We start from the raw sequence: 18,371 nt of genomic DNA, 5'->3' as shown, positions 1-18,371 counted from the left end.
TCCAAAATCTACATACCGAAGGAATGCATACATATCATAAGCAAGGAGAAATAACGCACGAATTCCTAAGGACCACAAGCGAGGAAACTTAGGGAGTTCACACATACAGCTAATCATCTTTTATGCTTTATTGTATTTTGTGCGTATGTGTGCCCAGAACAGAGGGGCTGTAAATAAATTGCGCGATAGAACAACTAGCAACGCCGCAGCTTCCTCTTCGAGTCGGATTTTTTTTTTTTTTTGCAAATGATTATTATTTTTTTTAGCCAACTTCCTTCCTGCTTTTAACTGCCAACGCTGAGACAGAAAGGAACCCCGGACGCAGCCGCCAGCAAGTAAGTACGATCAGGGCAAGTGGAAGAAGAAAGCGAAAAGCGGGGCGGCCCAGCACTCCCGATGGGGAGAGGCTCCTGCAGCCCCCTGCAAGGGTTCCCTTAAACCGGGGAAACCGGGCAGAAAAGGTGGCTCTAGTCTAGAGCAAAGGGGAGGGGGGAGGTTAGGAGGAGCAGCGCCTTCAGGGCGATGGCTCTGCAATGCAGGGAAAGCTTTAGCACAATCCGCTGCTTTAGGGGTGGGGGTGTCACTTTTTGGAGAGACGGCCGAAGGAAGGTTGCAAAAGGCTCTGCTTGGCGTCTTTCCTCCAACCCCCCCTCTTTTTTTTGTTGCCTGATCTACAATTTGAGGGTGAGGGGATGGGAAAGGAGCAGCCCTTACCCACGGAAAAATCCATTGCGCATCCTATTCCTGCGCATATCTATAGAATGAATCTCTCTCTCTCCCCCCCCTCCCCCATTATTTTATAGATATTCAGTGATATTCAGGCATGGGCTAATAATAGGTGGCCTGGTGACCTTTCGATATTTGGGGCTGCAACTGCCATTAGTCCTGCAGTCACCAAGGTCCCAGGAAGCCCAGAACAAATAACCTAGAGTTACAGGGGCTGAGAAATGTGACAATTTATTGCCCATTCTTATCTGAATTTCAGGCAGGAAGCAGTAGCTGCTTGTTGGCTGCAAAGGATTAAGGGTGTGGCTGACTTCCTATGGTATTCTTAACCAAAATGTCTGGTTAACAAGTGCCTGCTGCCTTCTCATCCTTCCTTCCCATCATGACTGGCATACAGTGACAACCAAATCTGAAGCAGTTGCATTTTTAGATAATGTGTACCATAATTTATGACCACCAAGAGTGATAACAATAAGTTCTACGTCTGAGAAGCTCCAAATGGCAGCTAATATAAGCGCTGATGACATAATAAGCTTAAGAGCATGTAATCAGGAGTAAGGTGATGGTGCAAGCTCCTTAACTGGGCTTATTGACTGACAGTAAAGACACTGTCTTCTGTGGAAGATTTTAGCTTTTGTAACTTAGGAGATGCGCTGACTCCTGACAGTTCACAGATGTGAGTTACAGGACAAGTACATGGATTCTGGATTGACTTTTGACTCTTCCAAGAACATGTATTCTATCCAAGGTCCTCACAATACCGAATGAGGAATTTAGATATTCACCATTAAGAATAATTGGCCAAGAGAAAAACAATATATATTTAATGAATTTATATAAATTTTTGTTTCCCTTCTCTTTGCTAAATGAACTCCAAAATTTAGTATTTAAAGCAGAAATGCAATAAGAGGATAATCAGAAAGCTCTTAACAGAGGTGAGAAGTAGTACGGCTCTAGTTATATAGCAATAGCAATAGCAGTAGACTTATATACCACTTCATAGGGCTTTCAGCCCTCTCTAAGCGGTTTACAGAGAGTCAGCATATTGCCCCCAACAATCTGGGTCCTCATTTTACCCACCTCGGAAGGATGGAAGGCTGAGTCAACCCTGAGCCGGTGGGATTTGAACCGCTGAACTGCTGATCTAGCAGTAGCCTGCAGTGCTGCATTTAACCACTGCGCCACCTCGGCTCATGAGTTAGGCTAAAGAATGATTATAAAAGCTCATCAAACTGCTAATGAAAAGTCCCATAACCCAAGTATCTCATCTGGAAAGATTCTGCTCCTTATTTTAAAAAGTACTGCTGACATATGCAAGATGTGGTCAAGTTTCTTGGGAGGAAGAAGTAATTTAATCAGCTCCACAATTTGCACATGCTTTGTAGATAATAAGCAAGTGTGTTAATGGCTGGTTGCACAGGAAATCATACTAAAATATATTCTTGTATTAAGTAAGCTGCATATTTTGAAGCTTTACAGAAATAGAAACCTTCAAGAGCATTCTAGATACAAGAATTGCTTGATGAGTCCTAAACCAGATACTGTATTTTTCGGACTATAAGACGCACCAGAGTATAAAACGCACCAATAGTTTGAAGAGGTATATTTTTTAAAAAAACATTTTATTGTGAAAATTGGGGCATGCAGAGAGTTTAGGAGGCCTGCAAAATGCTCCTGGGGGCTGGAGAGGGCAAAAATGTGACACGTGCGGGATTTGGGAGGTGAAAAACAGGTCCGTTTTTTGCAAAAACGGGGCATGCAGAGGGTGTGGGAAGCCTGTAGAGTGCTCCTGGGGACTGGGGAGGGCAAAAACGAGCAAAAAATGGACCTGTTTTACAGAGAGTTTGGAAGGCCTGCAGAGTGCTCCCAGGGGCTTGGAAGGGCACCCCCTCCGTTTTTTCAAAAAACGAGTCCGTTTTCACAAAAAATGGGCCCGTTTTCACTTGTTTTTGCCTTCCCCAGCCCCCAGGAGCACTCTACAGGCCTCCCAAACCCTCTGCACAAATCATTTTTTTTCAAAAACTCCAGTTTTTCACTCATTTTTGCCCTCCTCAGCCCCCAGAACACTTTGCAGGTTTCCCAAACCCTCTGTGTGTCCATTTTTGAGAAAAATGGGATACATGGGGCAGGGTTTCGGAGGCCAAAAATTCTGTATTCAGTGTATAAGACGCACCCAGATTTTCACCCTCTTTTACTCCGAAAAATATGGTAAGTAGCAGAGATGTAAAATGGCATTTCTGGAACATAGTACTTTTTCCATAATATTGCTAATTATATAGTTATGACAAGAAGAATGAGAATTTTGCTGTTCTTATGTTGTGCTTTTAATTTATGGAATTCTAATTAAAGGGAGTGGATGAATTTATCTTTCTTGAGAAACTGCTACCTGTGAAACTGGTACCTTTTTCTTCCTATTCAGCTCCATCTTCCTCCTTTTTTGCAGTAACTGTTTAAGATTTAAAAAAAAAATCTGGGAACATCAAAGCATAGTGGTATTATGTTCAGAATTTAAAATAGAGAGTATAAACACAGAACCACTACAAGAGATATGTAGTAAAAACAATTAAATAATATGTGAAAGAAAGAAAACATTTGCTTATGTATATAAAATATTTTAACAGAAAACTAAAAAGCAGAGAAGTAACTTGTGAATAATTTATCTGCAGTTAAAGTTTCATAGTATTTAAGCATATGCATATATTTTACCTCTAATTTAGATTTTTGTCATGTCCTAAATAATTTAAAATAATTCAAAATATTTTTGTAACCAACAGTTACTAAAAATCTATAAACTTTCAGATTATCTTTGTTTACTCTTTTGCTTCCAAATGCTAACTAATTGGCATGTTACTCCAGACCTTCTAATTTAAAAGATTGTTTCCTTCATAATAATTGGCAATGAGCAATGCATATCATTGCTTGGATGCAATCTGACTCAAAGTACTCTGACCCAGAGTACTCTGCTTGTACCAGCTGTCCCAAAATCCTCCATAATTGAATAGAATAGAATAATAGAGTTGGAAGGGACCTTGAAGGTTTTCTAGTCCAACCCCCTGCTAGGCAGGAAACCCTACACCACTTCAGACAAATGGATATCCAACATCTTCTTAAAAACGTCCAGTGTTGGAGTATTCACAACTTCTGGAGGTAAGTTGTTCCATTGAGTAATTGTTTTAACTGTCAGAAAATTTCTCCTTAGTTTTAAGTTGCTTTATTCCTTGATTAGTTTCCACCCATTGCTTCTTGTCCTACCTTCAGGTGCTTTGGGGAATAGTTTGACTTCCTCTTCTTTGTGGCAGCCCCTGAGATCAGAACACTGCTATCATGTCTCCCCTAGTCCTTCTTTCTATTAAACTAGACATACCCAGTTCCTGCAACCGTTCTTCATATGTTTTAGCCTCCAGTCCCCTAATCATCTTTGTTGCTCTTCTCTGCACTCATTGAAATGAGATCACTAGGGGGTCAGCAGCTGTCTGCACTATCTGAGGCACAATTAATTTCTTAATATTTTTTGTCATTCTTTACACTTTAATGACCTATCTATCATTGCACAATCCCCTCTCTTCAGAAAGTATCTGCTTTAGATAAACAGGAACTTCATTTGCATATCTTCTGAACCATGAGTCAATCCCTTTATCTTGTTTTTACAATTAAAAAAAAGAGTTTTTTTAGTAAACTGACTTTGGACTATAACAAAAAACTGACCTGTGTGAGATCTCAGATTTATATTTTTATGAGACCATAACAGGTTCTTCAGAACTTGGCTAGGCGTCACTCTGTGATGTTGAGCAAGCCATAACATCATATTAGGTCTATTTGAATGAAAAAGAAGTATCGTATTGCTGTGATGTTCATTTAAGATGAAGCTGGAGGATTATAATTGTTGGAGTCTTATACTAAGTTCGCTACTATCAGAGTAAAATAGAATTATTGAATTCAACTTTCAGCATCCTGTAAGTTGCTGAATTTGTATTTACTTACAGGTTTGAGAATTTTACTTCTAGCTTAGATTAGTTACTTTGTATTGCTTGAATATGACAAATTAAGGATTCAAATAAACCAACTTCTTAGTATGGTTCATGAATAACTCTTGCATTAAACTAGCCATAATTCAAGTTATGATCTGCACTGAAAAATATCCACATCCAAATAGCCAAACCTGGACTGCAATAGAGCCAGAAAGGTAAATGTTCTTCTGAGCAAAATAGGCTGGCTGCCATATTTTGCTTTTATCTATTATTCTTGTTATCCATGCAAAGGCATGAAAGGTTAGCAAAAATTTATGCTATTCTTTAACATTGCACACATGAATTGTGGCTACCTTGATGCATCTGGAATGTGTGAGGTTGGGGGATATTAGAACAGAACATCTGTTCTTGAGCCAAATGTCATATGCCTCTTCCATTGTAGTTGTTCAGGAACCTCAGATTAAAAACAAGAGCAACATGATACTGTGTGCCATGGATTAGCAATACTTTTCTACTCGGTTTTCATGTTCTTTACTTTGTATTTTGTTTATCCTTCCTTGGTCAAGAACCTAACAGCAGACTGATTCTTCTGGTGCTGAAAAGGGAGTTTCATTTTAAGTCCTTTGTGAGCATATTGCTTACTGAATTTTGTCTTACTTCCCCCAATTTCAGAGAAATTTCAATGTTACAGATTGTGGTAGCTCCTTGGAGTCTGTAGCCAGGGCATGGGTTGTCATAGGAACAAGGCACATGTTTCCTTACTGCATGAGAAGGGGACCTGGTCACCCACACAGACAACAGCTATTTTAAATGTTGTGCAGTTGGGAAATTACATGATATTTGCAGTTGGACTGATCAGCTTTAAAAAAAAATTGTTAATAAGCTCCATTCAGGTATTTTCCTTCATTGTCTGCTTTTGATGTAAATCTCTGTATGGTGTTGCATGAACTGTTCAATTTATTTCTATTGCTGCCGTCTCAATGAAGGTTTGAAATAATTATTGTTCAGTAATGTGGCTGCTCTGGCTTCTGAAAGTCTATTTGTCTTTGTCAATGTGACACAAAGAGGTTCTTCAGTTGGAGGATTTGCTGGTCATTGTGGACGCAGTGTGAAGCATTTTGTTACCGATACAAATAATAAGCTTATGTACTTATTTTTCTGCTCAAGAACTTCAAACCCAGCATACTAGCATATATTTAAAAAATGTGACTGAATCTAGTTTCCATCCTTAGCCTATAAAGGTTTGGCTGGTTAATTAGAGCTCTCAGTTGTTACCCACAGGGTGAATCCTCATGTTTGACTATGTTTCGATTTATGTCATAGAGAGAAGGTGAGTATATTGTGGGAAGTATATAAGTACAAACGCACATTAGCATCCCTCTCCAGAATTCTCAGCCAGTATGGAATTCCAGGAATATAGGAATTGAAATTCCACACGTCTAGAGATACAAGATTGTGAAAGATGCCTTACTTTGCAATCATGTTAGCTATATAAGATGAGGACAAATAGCTCATATTCCAGAATCTGTACTTTCACAGAGAGCAGGAAATTATTTTTTTGGTTACGGTAGCACAAATATAAATGTCAAGAAATATAATCAAGCTTTTACAGCAGCAGTTGAGATTCTGCTGCTGTTTCTGTTGACAGGTATAGGTGTGAATGGTAAAGAAAAAGAGGCGGTGATGGATGTCCAGAGATGAATCTTCTTCATGATGCATGAATCTAGTATAATATTTCTTAACCTAGAAAATGGTGGCTAGGGAATTCTGGGAATTAGAGTCCACACCTCTTAAAATGGTTATATTTTATAGCTCATATTGCTTTGTTAAGAGAACTCTGCATGTACAGTATTTTACATCTATGTGTGCATGTGTGCGTGTGTGTGTAAACAGAAAGAGAGAGAATATCATTTAAAAATTATCTTCCTTTAGTTATTGATTATATCTATTTTGGAAAGACAGGAATATCAATGGCTGTTTCAGTGGCCAGATCAGGTGCTTTCTTTTTTGCTATGTCCCCCACCATTAAAGTGTTTGAGAGCTGGAATGATTGACAAATTCTGAGGATTAGTTTGGGTTCTTTTATTACAGCCAATGTCACAAATCTGGGATGAGCAAATTACAAGTGAGGAGAATATTCAGCAAAGTGGCTCTTCTTGGTCTAATAGTTAAGAGCGATTATATCCTTCCATCTAGTAATGGCATCTCTCCTGAGCAGAATAAAGCAGTCCAGCTACTGGATATCAGAATTTGACAAAATATCTTGCCAGGTTAAACATCTTGGATCCATTTGCTTATAAAAGTATTTAAATGGCTGTGCCTGTGACCTTCACTCCCACAATTGTTCTTTTTATAGTAGAAAGCGAGCCAGCCAAGGATTTACAAACCTTGTAATCAGTACCTTACTCAGTATCCTTACAGTAACTGGCATATCTTTCTTCTCCAGCCAACAGTCATGACTGAGAAAGATCCTGAGGTGCATGTGGAAGAGGATGATGATGAGCTGGATGATAAACTAAACTACAAGCCTCCACCTCAAAAGACACTTCAGGAATTACAGGAGCTGGACAAAGATGACGAAAGCCTTGCAAAGTACAAGAAGTCTTTGCTGGGGGATGCACCAGTGGTTGCAGGTACAGCTGGGAAAAGGTCCTTTGGAAGAACCATATTTTGGGGTAGAAAAAGAAGGGAGTATTTGTATTTGCTGTGTGATGAAATTAATATTGTCAGTGATGGAGAATATTAAATTTGTTTCTAAAAATGAAAGAGAAGTGATTATTTATTTATTTAATTCCTGTGCTGCCATCTCACTGATAAAGTGATTTTAGGTGGCTGTATTGTGTTGATCTGAGTGTATTTTACCATAATTGAAGATCAACTTTCAGTGTTGCTTTTAAGGTGACATAGATTCTATTTTCAGTACGCAAGTCTACTTTTGTGCTCTTAGTTGGGTGGAGGACTTCACTATTCAGCATAGGAACAAGAACATAGTTTAATAGGATCAAATCAACAATGCTGAGAGAGTCTTCTAGTCAAAGTTACCAGTTACCAGTCAAGTTGACAACAGTACTAGGTAGACACTTATTCCTTAGCATATGAAGAAATTAGTTGAGACATATTTATATTATTAATATTTGAAGTTAGCAACAAAACCTGAAGCATTACTAATTTACTGCCCCTGGTCTATATTTCAGCAAAGATAATTCATGTAACTCATATAACCTTTTGGTTATGTTGACTGCTACCTATTTGATTATATTTATTCTTGGAAGTTATTTGATTATTTTTGGCAGCTAGTTTACGCTGTGTCATATTATTTATGTTTTTAATTATAGGTTGTGCTTTCATTCTGCTTTTATTCTGTTTTAATTGTTAGCCAGAGATAGGACATCTTTGTAAATTTATTAAAGAAACAAACTAGAAGAGAGGTAATGTTATGGTCCCTCTCCTGAGGGTGTGAGTGGGAACAGTGAAATCTGATTGAATTTCCTTGCATGACCGAAACTATTAGTGTGTCAGAAAAAAGGTTTATATTAGCTATTAAGTGACATGCTAATTTCCTGTGCACATAAAGGCTGTAGGAAGATACATTTGCAATAAAAAAAAGAAGCACCCCAGGATTCTCAATGTTTGGTTAATAAACATTTTATCCTTTTCCTAACACCACAGACCCAACACTTCCGAATGTGACTGTCACTCGACTTACTCTTGTATGTGACACTGCTCCAGGACCAATCACCATGGACCTCACTGGTAGGAAACATTTCCTCCTCATTATATAGCAGGTTGAATGGAATTCTTGGGCCTCACTTCATTTTGAAGTTAATTTTATGAATGTTGAGTAAAATAGGATTGGGATGGATATCTTCTAGGTATTAGATTTTTATAGTCCTCAACCTTCTGGAAGACTACTTAAGGTCAACTGGTGATTCAGTGATGTAACGTGAAAGAATGTGAGGTTCTTGGACAATTGGAGGGAGGGAATTTAAGGGAGGAGTAGGAGTGGGTAGCCTCCTGGCCTGTATCATTCTTCTAATATCTAAAAATAGTCCAAAACTGAACTTATGAATTTCAGAAAATTTATTAGTCCAGTGCCTTACATCATGGGTCCTCAAACTCTGGCCTGTGGGCCGCATATGGCCTGCCAAAGTCATTAATCCACCCTGCGCAGGACCACGAGGTTTCCCCACTCACTTCGCCTCCCCCGTTTCGCCAAGTGCAGGACTTATCTTTGTGAGCCCCGTGGGCTGGAACTGGAAGGAAGGGCCAACAATTTTGGCCTGCAGAGACTTTCTGGAGGTGGGGAAGGTGTGAGTGTGTGGGGTGTATGAAAAATGGGGTGCACAGACACCCCAGGAGGTGAACAATGGGCAAAATGGGCTGTTTTTGCCTTTTTGTGGCCTGCAGAATGCTTTTGGAGGTGGGGTGAAAAACGGGGTACACAGACACCTCAGGAGGCCAAAAAACAGGGACCTCCCCTGTCTCCAGAACATAGATAAAGAGAGATGGATAGACACGGAGAGAGAGAAACAGAGAGAGAAACAGAGATAGAGAGAGAGAGAGAGAGAGAGGGAGAGACTTCTCAAGCTCCTTAGGCTGAGAAGAATTGCTGGGAAACTGAGTTTCCTGAATGAACCACTAGATTTCTAATCAACTGAAAAAATGATCTAGTAAGAAGAAAAGGCAACCAAAAGAACAACATACAAACAAAGGCAAATACAACACGCCGAGGAGCAAAACAAAATTCAATTTGTGTGCATTGTTCAATAAACTGTTAAATTGGCCACATCCACCTAATCACATGACCTAGCCACACCCACTCAGTCACATGACCACCTAGCCACATCCACCCAACCGGTCTGCCCCCCCCCCCAAACAGTCAGAGGGACCGTGAATTGTTTAAAAAGTTTGAGGACCCCTGCCTTACATCATCAACAGTGAACAGTTCTTGTGGCAGGGACTTAAATCCATTATCAACCAGTTTAAGTTGGTCTAATAATTATGAGAGAAAAGTAAACATTTCACTTTGTCTAGTTTATGTAATTATATAAACTTCTAGCAGAAGTCTCTGCTCCACATTTTCTCACAACTAATTTAAAACACTAATTCTTCATTTTTTTCCTTACAAGGAAGGTGTTTTAAGCATTTATATAAGTTGCAGATGGGTTGGGAGCAGAGTGTGATGAATCTTACAAACAGCTTATGGCCTGTTTGCTGAGATACCAGTTAGGAGAGGTTTTGAACAGGGGATTTCTGACATTTAACCTATCTAATGTCCTTATATTCTTATTTCTTCTGGCCACCATGAGTTATTTCCTTAAAAAAAAAAGATTTAAAAGTAAACTTTAAAAAGAACTAACGAAGTGTAGGAGGTATCTAAGTAGATGCTGGATGGCCATCTGTTAGAGATTCTAAAGCTGCATTTTTGTAGCTCTTTCTAACTTTAGAATGCTATAATGGGGATTGTGTCTATGGTGGTTGACCAGCTAGAATGGGATTAGTTGGAATTGGTTGGTGACATATCGTTGTTGGATGGGATGGGGTCATATACTAGGAAAAAGGGACAAGGTTTGGATTATGCTGACTTGATTGGTGTGTCGGGGCACACAGCAACATCTCAGTAGGGAAGGGTAGAGGGAGATAAGGTAGGAAGCATGGTGGGCCACTCTCTGGGAAAGTGCATTTAGTGGCTAGCACTGATATTGCTTTTTAGCCTCCTTGGCTTAGCTCCCATGCCTGGATATTATGTGCTCAATAGTCCTTGGCTTAAGCTATAACAGCTTAATGCCAGGTCTCCCTGAAATGAAGGCTCTTCAGAGACGACCTGCTGTGTATTACTGAGACTTAGTGGGTGAGAATGGGGCTCTTAGAAATGTTATCAATTGGGCCTGGGGTGTCGCACCAGCTACATCTCCCAGGTAGGGATAGGAGGATGGATACTGCTGTCTGGAAATCCCTTGTGGCTTTCAGAAGTTGTTTTCCACAGATGACTAGATATGAAACCCTGTTTGTTTAGCTGGGTTCCAGAGAACAGATGGGATTGCTGTTGGCAATGAGTGGCGCAATGGTTAGAATGCAGTATGGCAGGCTACTTCTGCTGACTGTCAGCTGCCTGCAATTTGGCAGTTCAAATCTTACCAGGCTCAAGGTTGACTCAGCCTTCCAACCTTCTGAGGTTGGTAAAATGAGGACTCAGATTGTTGGGGGCGATATGCTGACTCTGTAAACAACTTAGAGAGGGCTGCAAAGCGGTATATAAGTCTAAGTGCTATTGCTATTGCTGATGCTACTCTCCTTGTTGTGTTGTGGCTTTGTTTTGGCTGTGTTGCTTTGACTGGGGTTGGAGTTTCCTAAACCTATGGTACTGGAAGACTGTGCCCTAACTTCCAGAGTTGCAGAGTCTGAAGTGGTTTAGGAGCTCAAATCACCTTAGGAACTTTCCCAGGCACTCTCTGAAACCCACTGTCTGCCTCAGGCATCTGATTCAGAGGTGGGTTGCTCCCGGTTTGGCCTGGATCGGGCAAACCAGTACTGGCTCCGCCCACCCACCTGGACACTTCTGCAAATGGGCAGAAGCATTGTGTGTGTGCATGCAACTGGTAGTAAAAAAATTGGCAACTCACCACTGATCTGATTATGGACCCCATTGGGTTTTAGACAATGCTTGGAGAACTTCCTAAGGCTCTGATACCCAATTTAACAGTCTTGTCTTGGAGTGAGAGGATGTCTTTAACATTGGAATGGTCTTTATGTGTACATGGGGCCTCTCTCTGGACATGAATCCTGGAGGGTTACCTGGTTTTCAGAGGAATTCTGGAGGATAAAATGGCAAAAGAGTTTGAGCCTGATAATCCCAAGAGGACAGGGTTGTTGGAGCTCTTAGTACGACCACATGTTCTTCTCAAGGTTTCTTGGGAGATGTCATATGGCTGGGTTCAGGTGTGATTAGTACTTGAGAGAGGGTTTGTCCCTCTGCTGTTAAGGAAACAATAATCTGCTCTTTCTCAAAAAGTTATTGCTTTACAATGTTAGGTATTTTTTGACCTATTTCCAAATCTTATTTGGTGGGGTTGGGGAATAGGTATTTGGCTGCAGCTTCAGAGAAAGAAATGGATCATCTTTCTGTCTGGATTAGGCCTGGGTTGCTTGTGGATGACCTGTGGTGAGGCCAGAACAGGCCTGGTGGGGCTGGTGCATCTATTCTGGCTATCCCTAATCTCTCAACAGCTTTGGCATCATGGGTCAAGATATAATTCTAGAATGACTCAGAGGGCTGGTATTGGGAGAAATAGTATTGTGCAATGATTTCCCTCCATCCCCCAGGACCAGTTCCAATTAGTGTTGATGGGGGGAGGGGAAGAGGTCTATCTCTTTTTTGGGATGAGGTGCTTCATGGCTCAATTCTCTTCCTGCCCCTGTATGACATCTTCATAAGGTTCTGGACTATGTCATCCTTTAGCACAGGGGTGAAATTCAGCAGGTTCTGACAGGTTCTGCAGAATGGTATAATGGCGAAAATTTTGAGGAGTTCTGAGAACCGGCAAATACCACCTCTGGTTGGCCCAAGAATGGAGTGGTAATGGACATTTCGCAGTATCCTTCCCCTACCATGCCCACAGAACTGGTAGTAAAAAAAATTAAATTTCACCACTGCTTTGGCATAGGATTAGGTATTGCCCATATGCTTATGATACCAAATTATACATCTCAGCCTCTAGTTGCCGAAGCAATATTTTCAAGATACTGACTCAATGTTTGTAGGTTCTGGTATCTGTATGAGGAGGAACAGATTCAATTTAATCCTAAACAAATCCATGTGGTTGAAGATTTTGAGGCATGGTGAACCTGGAAATCTTCCACCTTTAGTTCTGAATGGAATTGCTTTCTGCCAGGCAGATCCAGTGTTCAGGCTAGCAACCTATAAACTCATGACATCTATTGAAGAGAAGGTGGAAATCATGATTGAGAGGCCCTTTGCAGAAATCTCTTTCCCAACTCATAGTTACTCATGCTTTCATCCTCTCTTCTTTGGATTAGCGTGTTTGGCTGTCATTGAAATCCACTCTGAAGTTAACAGTTGGTCCAGAATGTAATGGCATAGAATTATGGGCTCATCTTATAGGCTACCTACATTATACTGTTATTTTGTAACCTGCATTGGTTGTCAGTAGGCTTCCGGACGCAACTCAATGTGCTAGTTATCATTGGTAAAGCTCTTAATGCAATGGGGCCTAGTTATTTGTGGAACCACTTGTCTCTGATTATCTCTGTCTGTTCTGATAATCTCTGACAGAATTGAGATATCTCTTGAGAAATGTTATGAAAACTGGATAGCTCTGATCCTTCCTGCCTTTCGTAAGACCTTGAAGATCTAGCTTTTTTTTTACAGGCGGTTTTGTGAATCTGCCTAGAGAGTTTATCTTTGATTGTTCAATTGCCTCTGGCCTAATAAATATTTTATAGCATTATTGTTGTTTTACTTATACACTGTCCTGAGTTGTATGTTGAGAGAGTACATAATTTAAATGAACTAAATAGCTAAAATATAGTGGTAGTGGATATAGTCAATTTTCTCACAGATCAAGTTTTTAGTGTGTTCCAAGTACAGCCAGAAGGCTGCCTGCTTAGATCTCTTCATTGTTGGCACAGCACCAGTGCAATAATTCCTTCTGCATACTTAAGTAACAGTCTGTGTTCCCAGGAGTCTAACATCAGCAAGAAATAGTCACAGTTTGCCTTATATGGGTTCTTGCTTGATAAGAGAGGAAGTCGTGGCTTAGCAAAGCAAAGATGCTTCCTCTGTAGCTGAAATCTCTAGGGGAAGCAAGTCCACAAATGCTTGGTTGATAAATGCATTATACAATCTGGGTGAATGCTGCTAGCTTTTACTTACACAAATATGCATTTTGATAGCTATGCAAGAATGCTTCCAGTGCATAGTGTTTTTTAGTTGAATGATACAAGTGTGCTCCTGTGCACATATTCACAATTCATTCTATAGACATTTCTGGTTCATTAATGCATGCACGTTCACATTTCATGTTCATTGGCAAGATACTGCATACTTATTTGGTACATTTAAATAACATATTTAATAAACTAAACATAAAATGGTGGCTTCTGTCTCCTTGGAAAAACATTATGTTGCAGTGGAAGAGTTGGGAGTTAGAACTAAAAAAAACCCTCTTTCCATGTGATTTTTTTTTAGAATTCTTTGAGTGAAGTTATTTTCTTTATTGTTTGTTTATTTTAAAACTACCACATGCTGCTTAAAACAAGCATAATACTAACAGATGTTTGCAACAAAAGTATGCTTATATGCAACGAAGTGCTAGAGCTGGCTCCTATTGGCTTGTGAGAGCTGATTTTCTGGAATTTTGCCAGCTGGGTGAGAGCAGAACTGAGCTACTGTGCCTAGTGTGCCTATCAGCTATTTGGTAACAAGCTGTGTGGTAGCAATGGAGCCAGCAAAGCCTTTATTTAAATGTGTACCAGCACAGCACTGCTTATGCACAGAATGTATGGCACTCCACTGTACAGCAATCAAATGAATCCATAGGAAGAAAGCTGTTCTCTTCCACATCTTTTAACCTGATTGATTAAGGCATTTTCCCTGTTCCAGGGGACCTTGAGGCTCTGAAGAAAGAGACCTTTGTATTAAAAGAAGGAGCTGAATATAGAGTCAAGATCCACTTCAAAGTAAGTGTCTTTCTCGTAGAAAATTTCCGGACCTGAATTCCATTCCATTCTGCATATGTTCACTACAGCCTCTTGTCGTGCAAATGTGTACATTGCTGGTTCATAAATGTCACACCTGTCAACTAAAATAATAAAGCATTAACCAAAATAAGACGTTTTCCTTAGCTACAGGCAGAAAGGAAAGTATTCCCAGTGAATCTTGTATTCCTTAATTCTTTTGACTGGACTAATTAATTGTATTCCACTAAAGACAAAATAAACTTAAATGAAACATTATGATACAGCAAAAGTGATAAAAAGTTTTTATTTTTTGCTTGTGCAGCTTAATTCGAAGCAAAAAAATGAAAAGAAATGTGTACTCCATTACTTTTCTTAAATTGGCTTTTTTATTGTTTTAGTTTAATATTTATCATTGTTTAGGTTACAGATCTATTACTATATTTCAGAACAGTGCATTTGCAACAAATATCATTAAGAAGTGTATTGTCCCAAAATATATTTAGGTTCCCCAAATATATTTAATCCTGAATATATGCAATTGCTGGTCTTTAAAAATCTGTTCAGAAATATGCCATTCCCCCAAACATTATTTGATCACTATAATGTAAAATGGCCCCTTAATGGAAAATGTCATCTGGGCAAAATGCAGAAGTGGTCACACTGAAAGGCTACATTGCTGAAAACTGCTTTATTTCCTCCTCCTCTTAAAGAAGAGCAACCAAAATTGGACAAAAATAGCTAGTAATAGATAGATATAGCGGTTCATTTCCACTGATATTTACATCAATTCAAATTCCAAATGTCTCATAAAGAGATAGCGGCAGTTAAGCAGTTTCATTTGTTGGCACAACATAAAAACTAGCTGAAGATCTGATGTGATTTATCCAAGCTGCTGTGAGGAATCTTAAATTGAACTACAGTCCTTTATGGTTGAGTTTATGAAGATTTGGGCTGTTAAACTTACCTTTTGCTGTATTTTCAATTTAGGTTTTGATGATTAGTCTCCTAATCACAGGAGCCTCATAAACTGAAATAATAAATGAATAAATTGTTTAGTTTAGTTACAGAATGGTGTTTTCTCCCTACAATATCCCAAAGTAAGGGTATTGATAATTTGAACTGAATTACCTCACTCAATGGGCAGTTTTTCTCTTGCAGGTAAACAAAGATATTGTATCTGGTTTGAAATATCTCCAGAATACTTACCGAAAAGGAGTGAAAGGTGAATATGTGAAATCATTTTTTCTTCTCTTCAATACCTGTAGATGATACTACTATAAATATAGCCTTGCTTGCATGTTCTTTCAAAAATCACCTTGATGTGATTGCACTGAATAACTCACCGTTCACACTTTGTAGATAAAGTGATCCTTTCCCTTTTTGTACAGTGCAAATATGGCAGAAAGCCTTTGCCTCTAAACTGTAATACAGAGACTGCAATCCATAGGAGCAGAAATTATTCTCTTGATATTTCACTGGGTAAACACTGGGCATATATATAGAGATGCCTGAAAACCCCTTATCTAGAGAAATTTTTATAGTATGCTCAGACACCAGAGAGAAAATTATCTTATATGTATAATATCACAGGACTTGAGCTAACTTGGGCTGCCTCTTCTATCCTAATTTTAATTCCTTCCTCCCTTCCTTCCTCCCTCCCTCCCTCCCTCCCTGTATAAAAGTTTCAGAAAAGTCTGTTAAGAGGCTTACATTCCATATTTTTTGAAGTATAAGACGCTCCAAAGTATAAGACGCACCTAGCTTTGGGGAGGAAAACAAGGGGAAAATATCTGCCTTTGCTTCCCAGCAATTTGCCTCCTCGCAATAAACAGCAAACAGTACAGACAATATACACTTTATAGTGTTACATTTCAGACTATACTTATACAGATGCTGTTAAAATTGATGTGCTTTCTGGAAGTATAGTTATTCTCTGCTATTTAAAAGAAGATACAATAGCACTGGGCCTCTTCAGATCAAGCATTTATGTTAAAAAGCTTCTTCATTTTGTTAAGCTGTCTAGAACAATAATAAAGCAGTCTTTAAAAATAAGTCTAATAATTCAAGCATTCTATAGGCATTTATAGTTATTGACTTACCTCCTTGCAGCAAACAGCCCGATTAGCACAAGAAAAAAAAATCTGCCTCTGCCTCCCAGCAATTTGCCAAGTGAAGCAAACAGCGTTTCACTTTCAATTTCTCCTGATCATCAGCTGTTTCAGGCTGCAGGGATTACTATAGCCTATTGCAGCCTCGCAAGTCTCCGTTCGCTGCAAGGAGGTAAATTGCTGGGAGACAGAGGCCAAAAGGTTGGGGCTGGTGGGTGTGTTTGGCTACATTCAGTGTATAAGACACACCCAAATTTTCACCCTTCTTAGGGGGGGAAAGGTGCGTCTGATACTCTGAAAAATACAGTAGCTCACAATAAATTGTATTAACAAAAAAAACAAACACATAAAACAAAAAATGTAAAACCGTTTCAATAAACCTCCACCCCAAAGAAATAATCAAGCAGAAAACAGATTCTCAATACCAGAAGTTCTCCACTCACAGCAAGTCCATTCTCATGATCCTTTGAAACAGTTAGGTTTTAATGACATTCTGAAGAAGCAATGATCTAATCTCTAGGGAAACTGAGGGAGGTTGAAAACCTATGTGAAAACACTGAAATGTGGAAACATTTAATAATCTTGGGAGGATTTGGGGCATTTTTTACAAACTGCATTTTGAAAGTTTTGGGGATGCTATTGTTGTTATTTTCTATCATATAGAGAATATAAATTAATTAATGTTTAAAATTCCTTTCTGGGATGTTTTCTGAGTGTTAGTTGCAGTAGGAACTGCTGATAAATCTACTAAAGGATGATATAATCTGAATTCAATCCAGGTGATGGAAAACTCCAATCATTATTAAATTAAATGTTTGTATTGCATTTTAAAATTATTTGTGTTTTGTGTTCCATTCTATTTCTGTCCCACCTTCTGATACATTGTCTTTCTATGGCTTGTTCTCTCCTAGTGGATAAGGCTGTATTCATGGTGGGTAGCTATGGGCCACGGCCAGAAGAGTATGAATTCATGACGCCTATTGAGGAAGCACCAAAGGGCCTAGTGGCCCGAGGAAACTACTGCAATAAGTCTCTCTTCACTGATGATGATAAGCACAACCATCTCACCTGGGAATGGAACTTGGCTATTAAAAAGGAATGGACAGAATGAATTTTGCCCGGTTTTCTCTTTTTGCTTCTTCTGCTGCTTGTGCTTATTCCAAGTGTGTCAGTTTCTGGCACATGCATGCCATGCTTCTTCCAGATAACCCAACCCTTCTATTGTGAAAAGAAATTTAGCCAGTATAGGCTATTGGAGAGAATCTGTCTCTCTTCCTGCTACCTTGAAAATAATTACACAAAAATCAACAGGGACAAAGCATTTCTCTGGTTGCACAGGATCAATTCTTGAAGTGCCTTTGGTCAGAAGATACATAGTCACCAACTTTAACCAATTGCTATCATGGCACATCAGTTGACTGAAAGAAAGTTGGCTTTAGAATTTCTCTTTCCCCTTGCCTTATATGAAAAATTCTGTCAACAGATAGTGTCTTGTTTAAATTTGGCTCCCAGAATTGCATTTGGAGTTGCCTTGTCTATTAATATAGGATGCGCTTCCTGACCTGGCCTGTAAAGATAACAGTGTCTTTGAAAATAAAGCCAATTTTGTCCTTTGCTTCAGAGTGAACTTCTTGTGTTTCTCACAATACAAAGATTTAAGTATTTTTCGGTGTATAAGACACATTGGAGTATAAGACACACTGGAGTATAAGACGCACCAAGATTTTGAAGAGGCAAATTAAAAAAAAAGTTTTTGCATTTGTAAAAATGGGACCGTTTTTTTTCCCAAAAAAGGGGGCATGAATAGCCTTTAGGAGGCTTGTAGAGTGCTCCTGGGAGAATGCCCCCCACAAATGAGCAAAAAAGACCC

General features: G+C 39.3%; 1 protein-coding gene across 1 annotated transcript; it reads left to right on the top strand.

The window, feature by feature from the left end:
• The first annotated feature begins 236 nt into the window (after nucleotides 1–236).
• ARHGDIB (Rho GDP dissociation inhibitor beta) lies at nucleotides 237–18,116 on the top strand. Its single transcript, XM_032221826.1, has 6 exons — nucleotides 237–335; nucleotides 7,141–7,327; nucleotides 8,364–8,447; nucleotides 14,317–14,393; nucleotides 15,552–15,615; nucleotides 17,413–18,116. Exons 2-6 carry the CDS (start codon nucleotides 7,150–7,152, stop codon nucleotides 17,610–17,612), a joined length of 603 nt encoding a protein of 200 aa, XP_032077717.1. The 5' UTR covers nucleotides 237–335; nucleotides 7,141–7,149; the 3' UTR covers nucleotides 17,613–18,116.
• Nucleotides 18,117–18,371: the final 255 nt, after the last annotated feature.

Source organism: Thamnophis elegans, chromosome 7 (assembly GCF_009769535.1).
Source record: "Thamnophis elegans isolate rThaEle1 chromosome 7, rThaEle1.pri, whole genome shotgun sequence".
In the NCBI taxonomy this organism is placed as follows: Eukaryota; Metazoa; Chordata; class Lepidosauria; order Squamata; family Colubridae; genus Thamnophis; species Thamnophis elegans.
Note: the sequence above shows the minus strand (reverse complement) of the source record. Positions and strands in the feature narration are given on the sequence as shown.

What these genes read in the sequence shown, in the direction of transcription:
- ARHGDIB (XM_032221826.1), top strand. Translation starts at nt 7,150, where the DNA reads ATGACTGAGAAAGATCCTGAGGTGCATGTGGAAGAGGATGATGATGAG. An exon ending in AATCACCATGGACCTCACTG is followed by an intron (nt 8,448 to 14,316) that starts GTAGGAAACATT and finishes TCCCTGTTCCAG; the next exon opens with GGGACCTTGAGGCTCTGAAG. An exon ending in GAGTCAAGATCCACTTCAAA is followed by an intron (nt 14,394 to 15,551) that starts GTAAGTGTCTTT and finishes TTTCTCTTGCAG; the next exon opens with GTAAACAAAGATATTGTATC.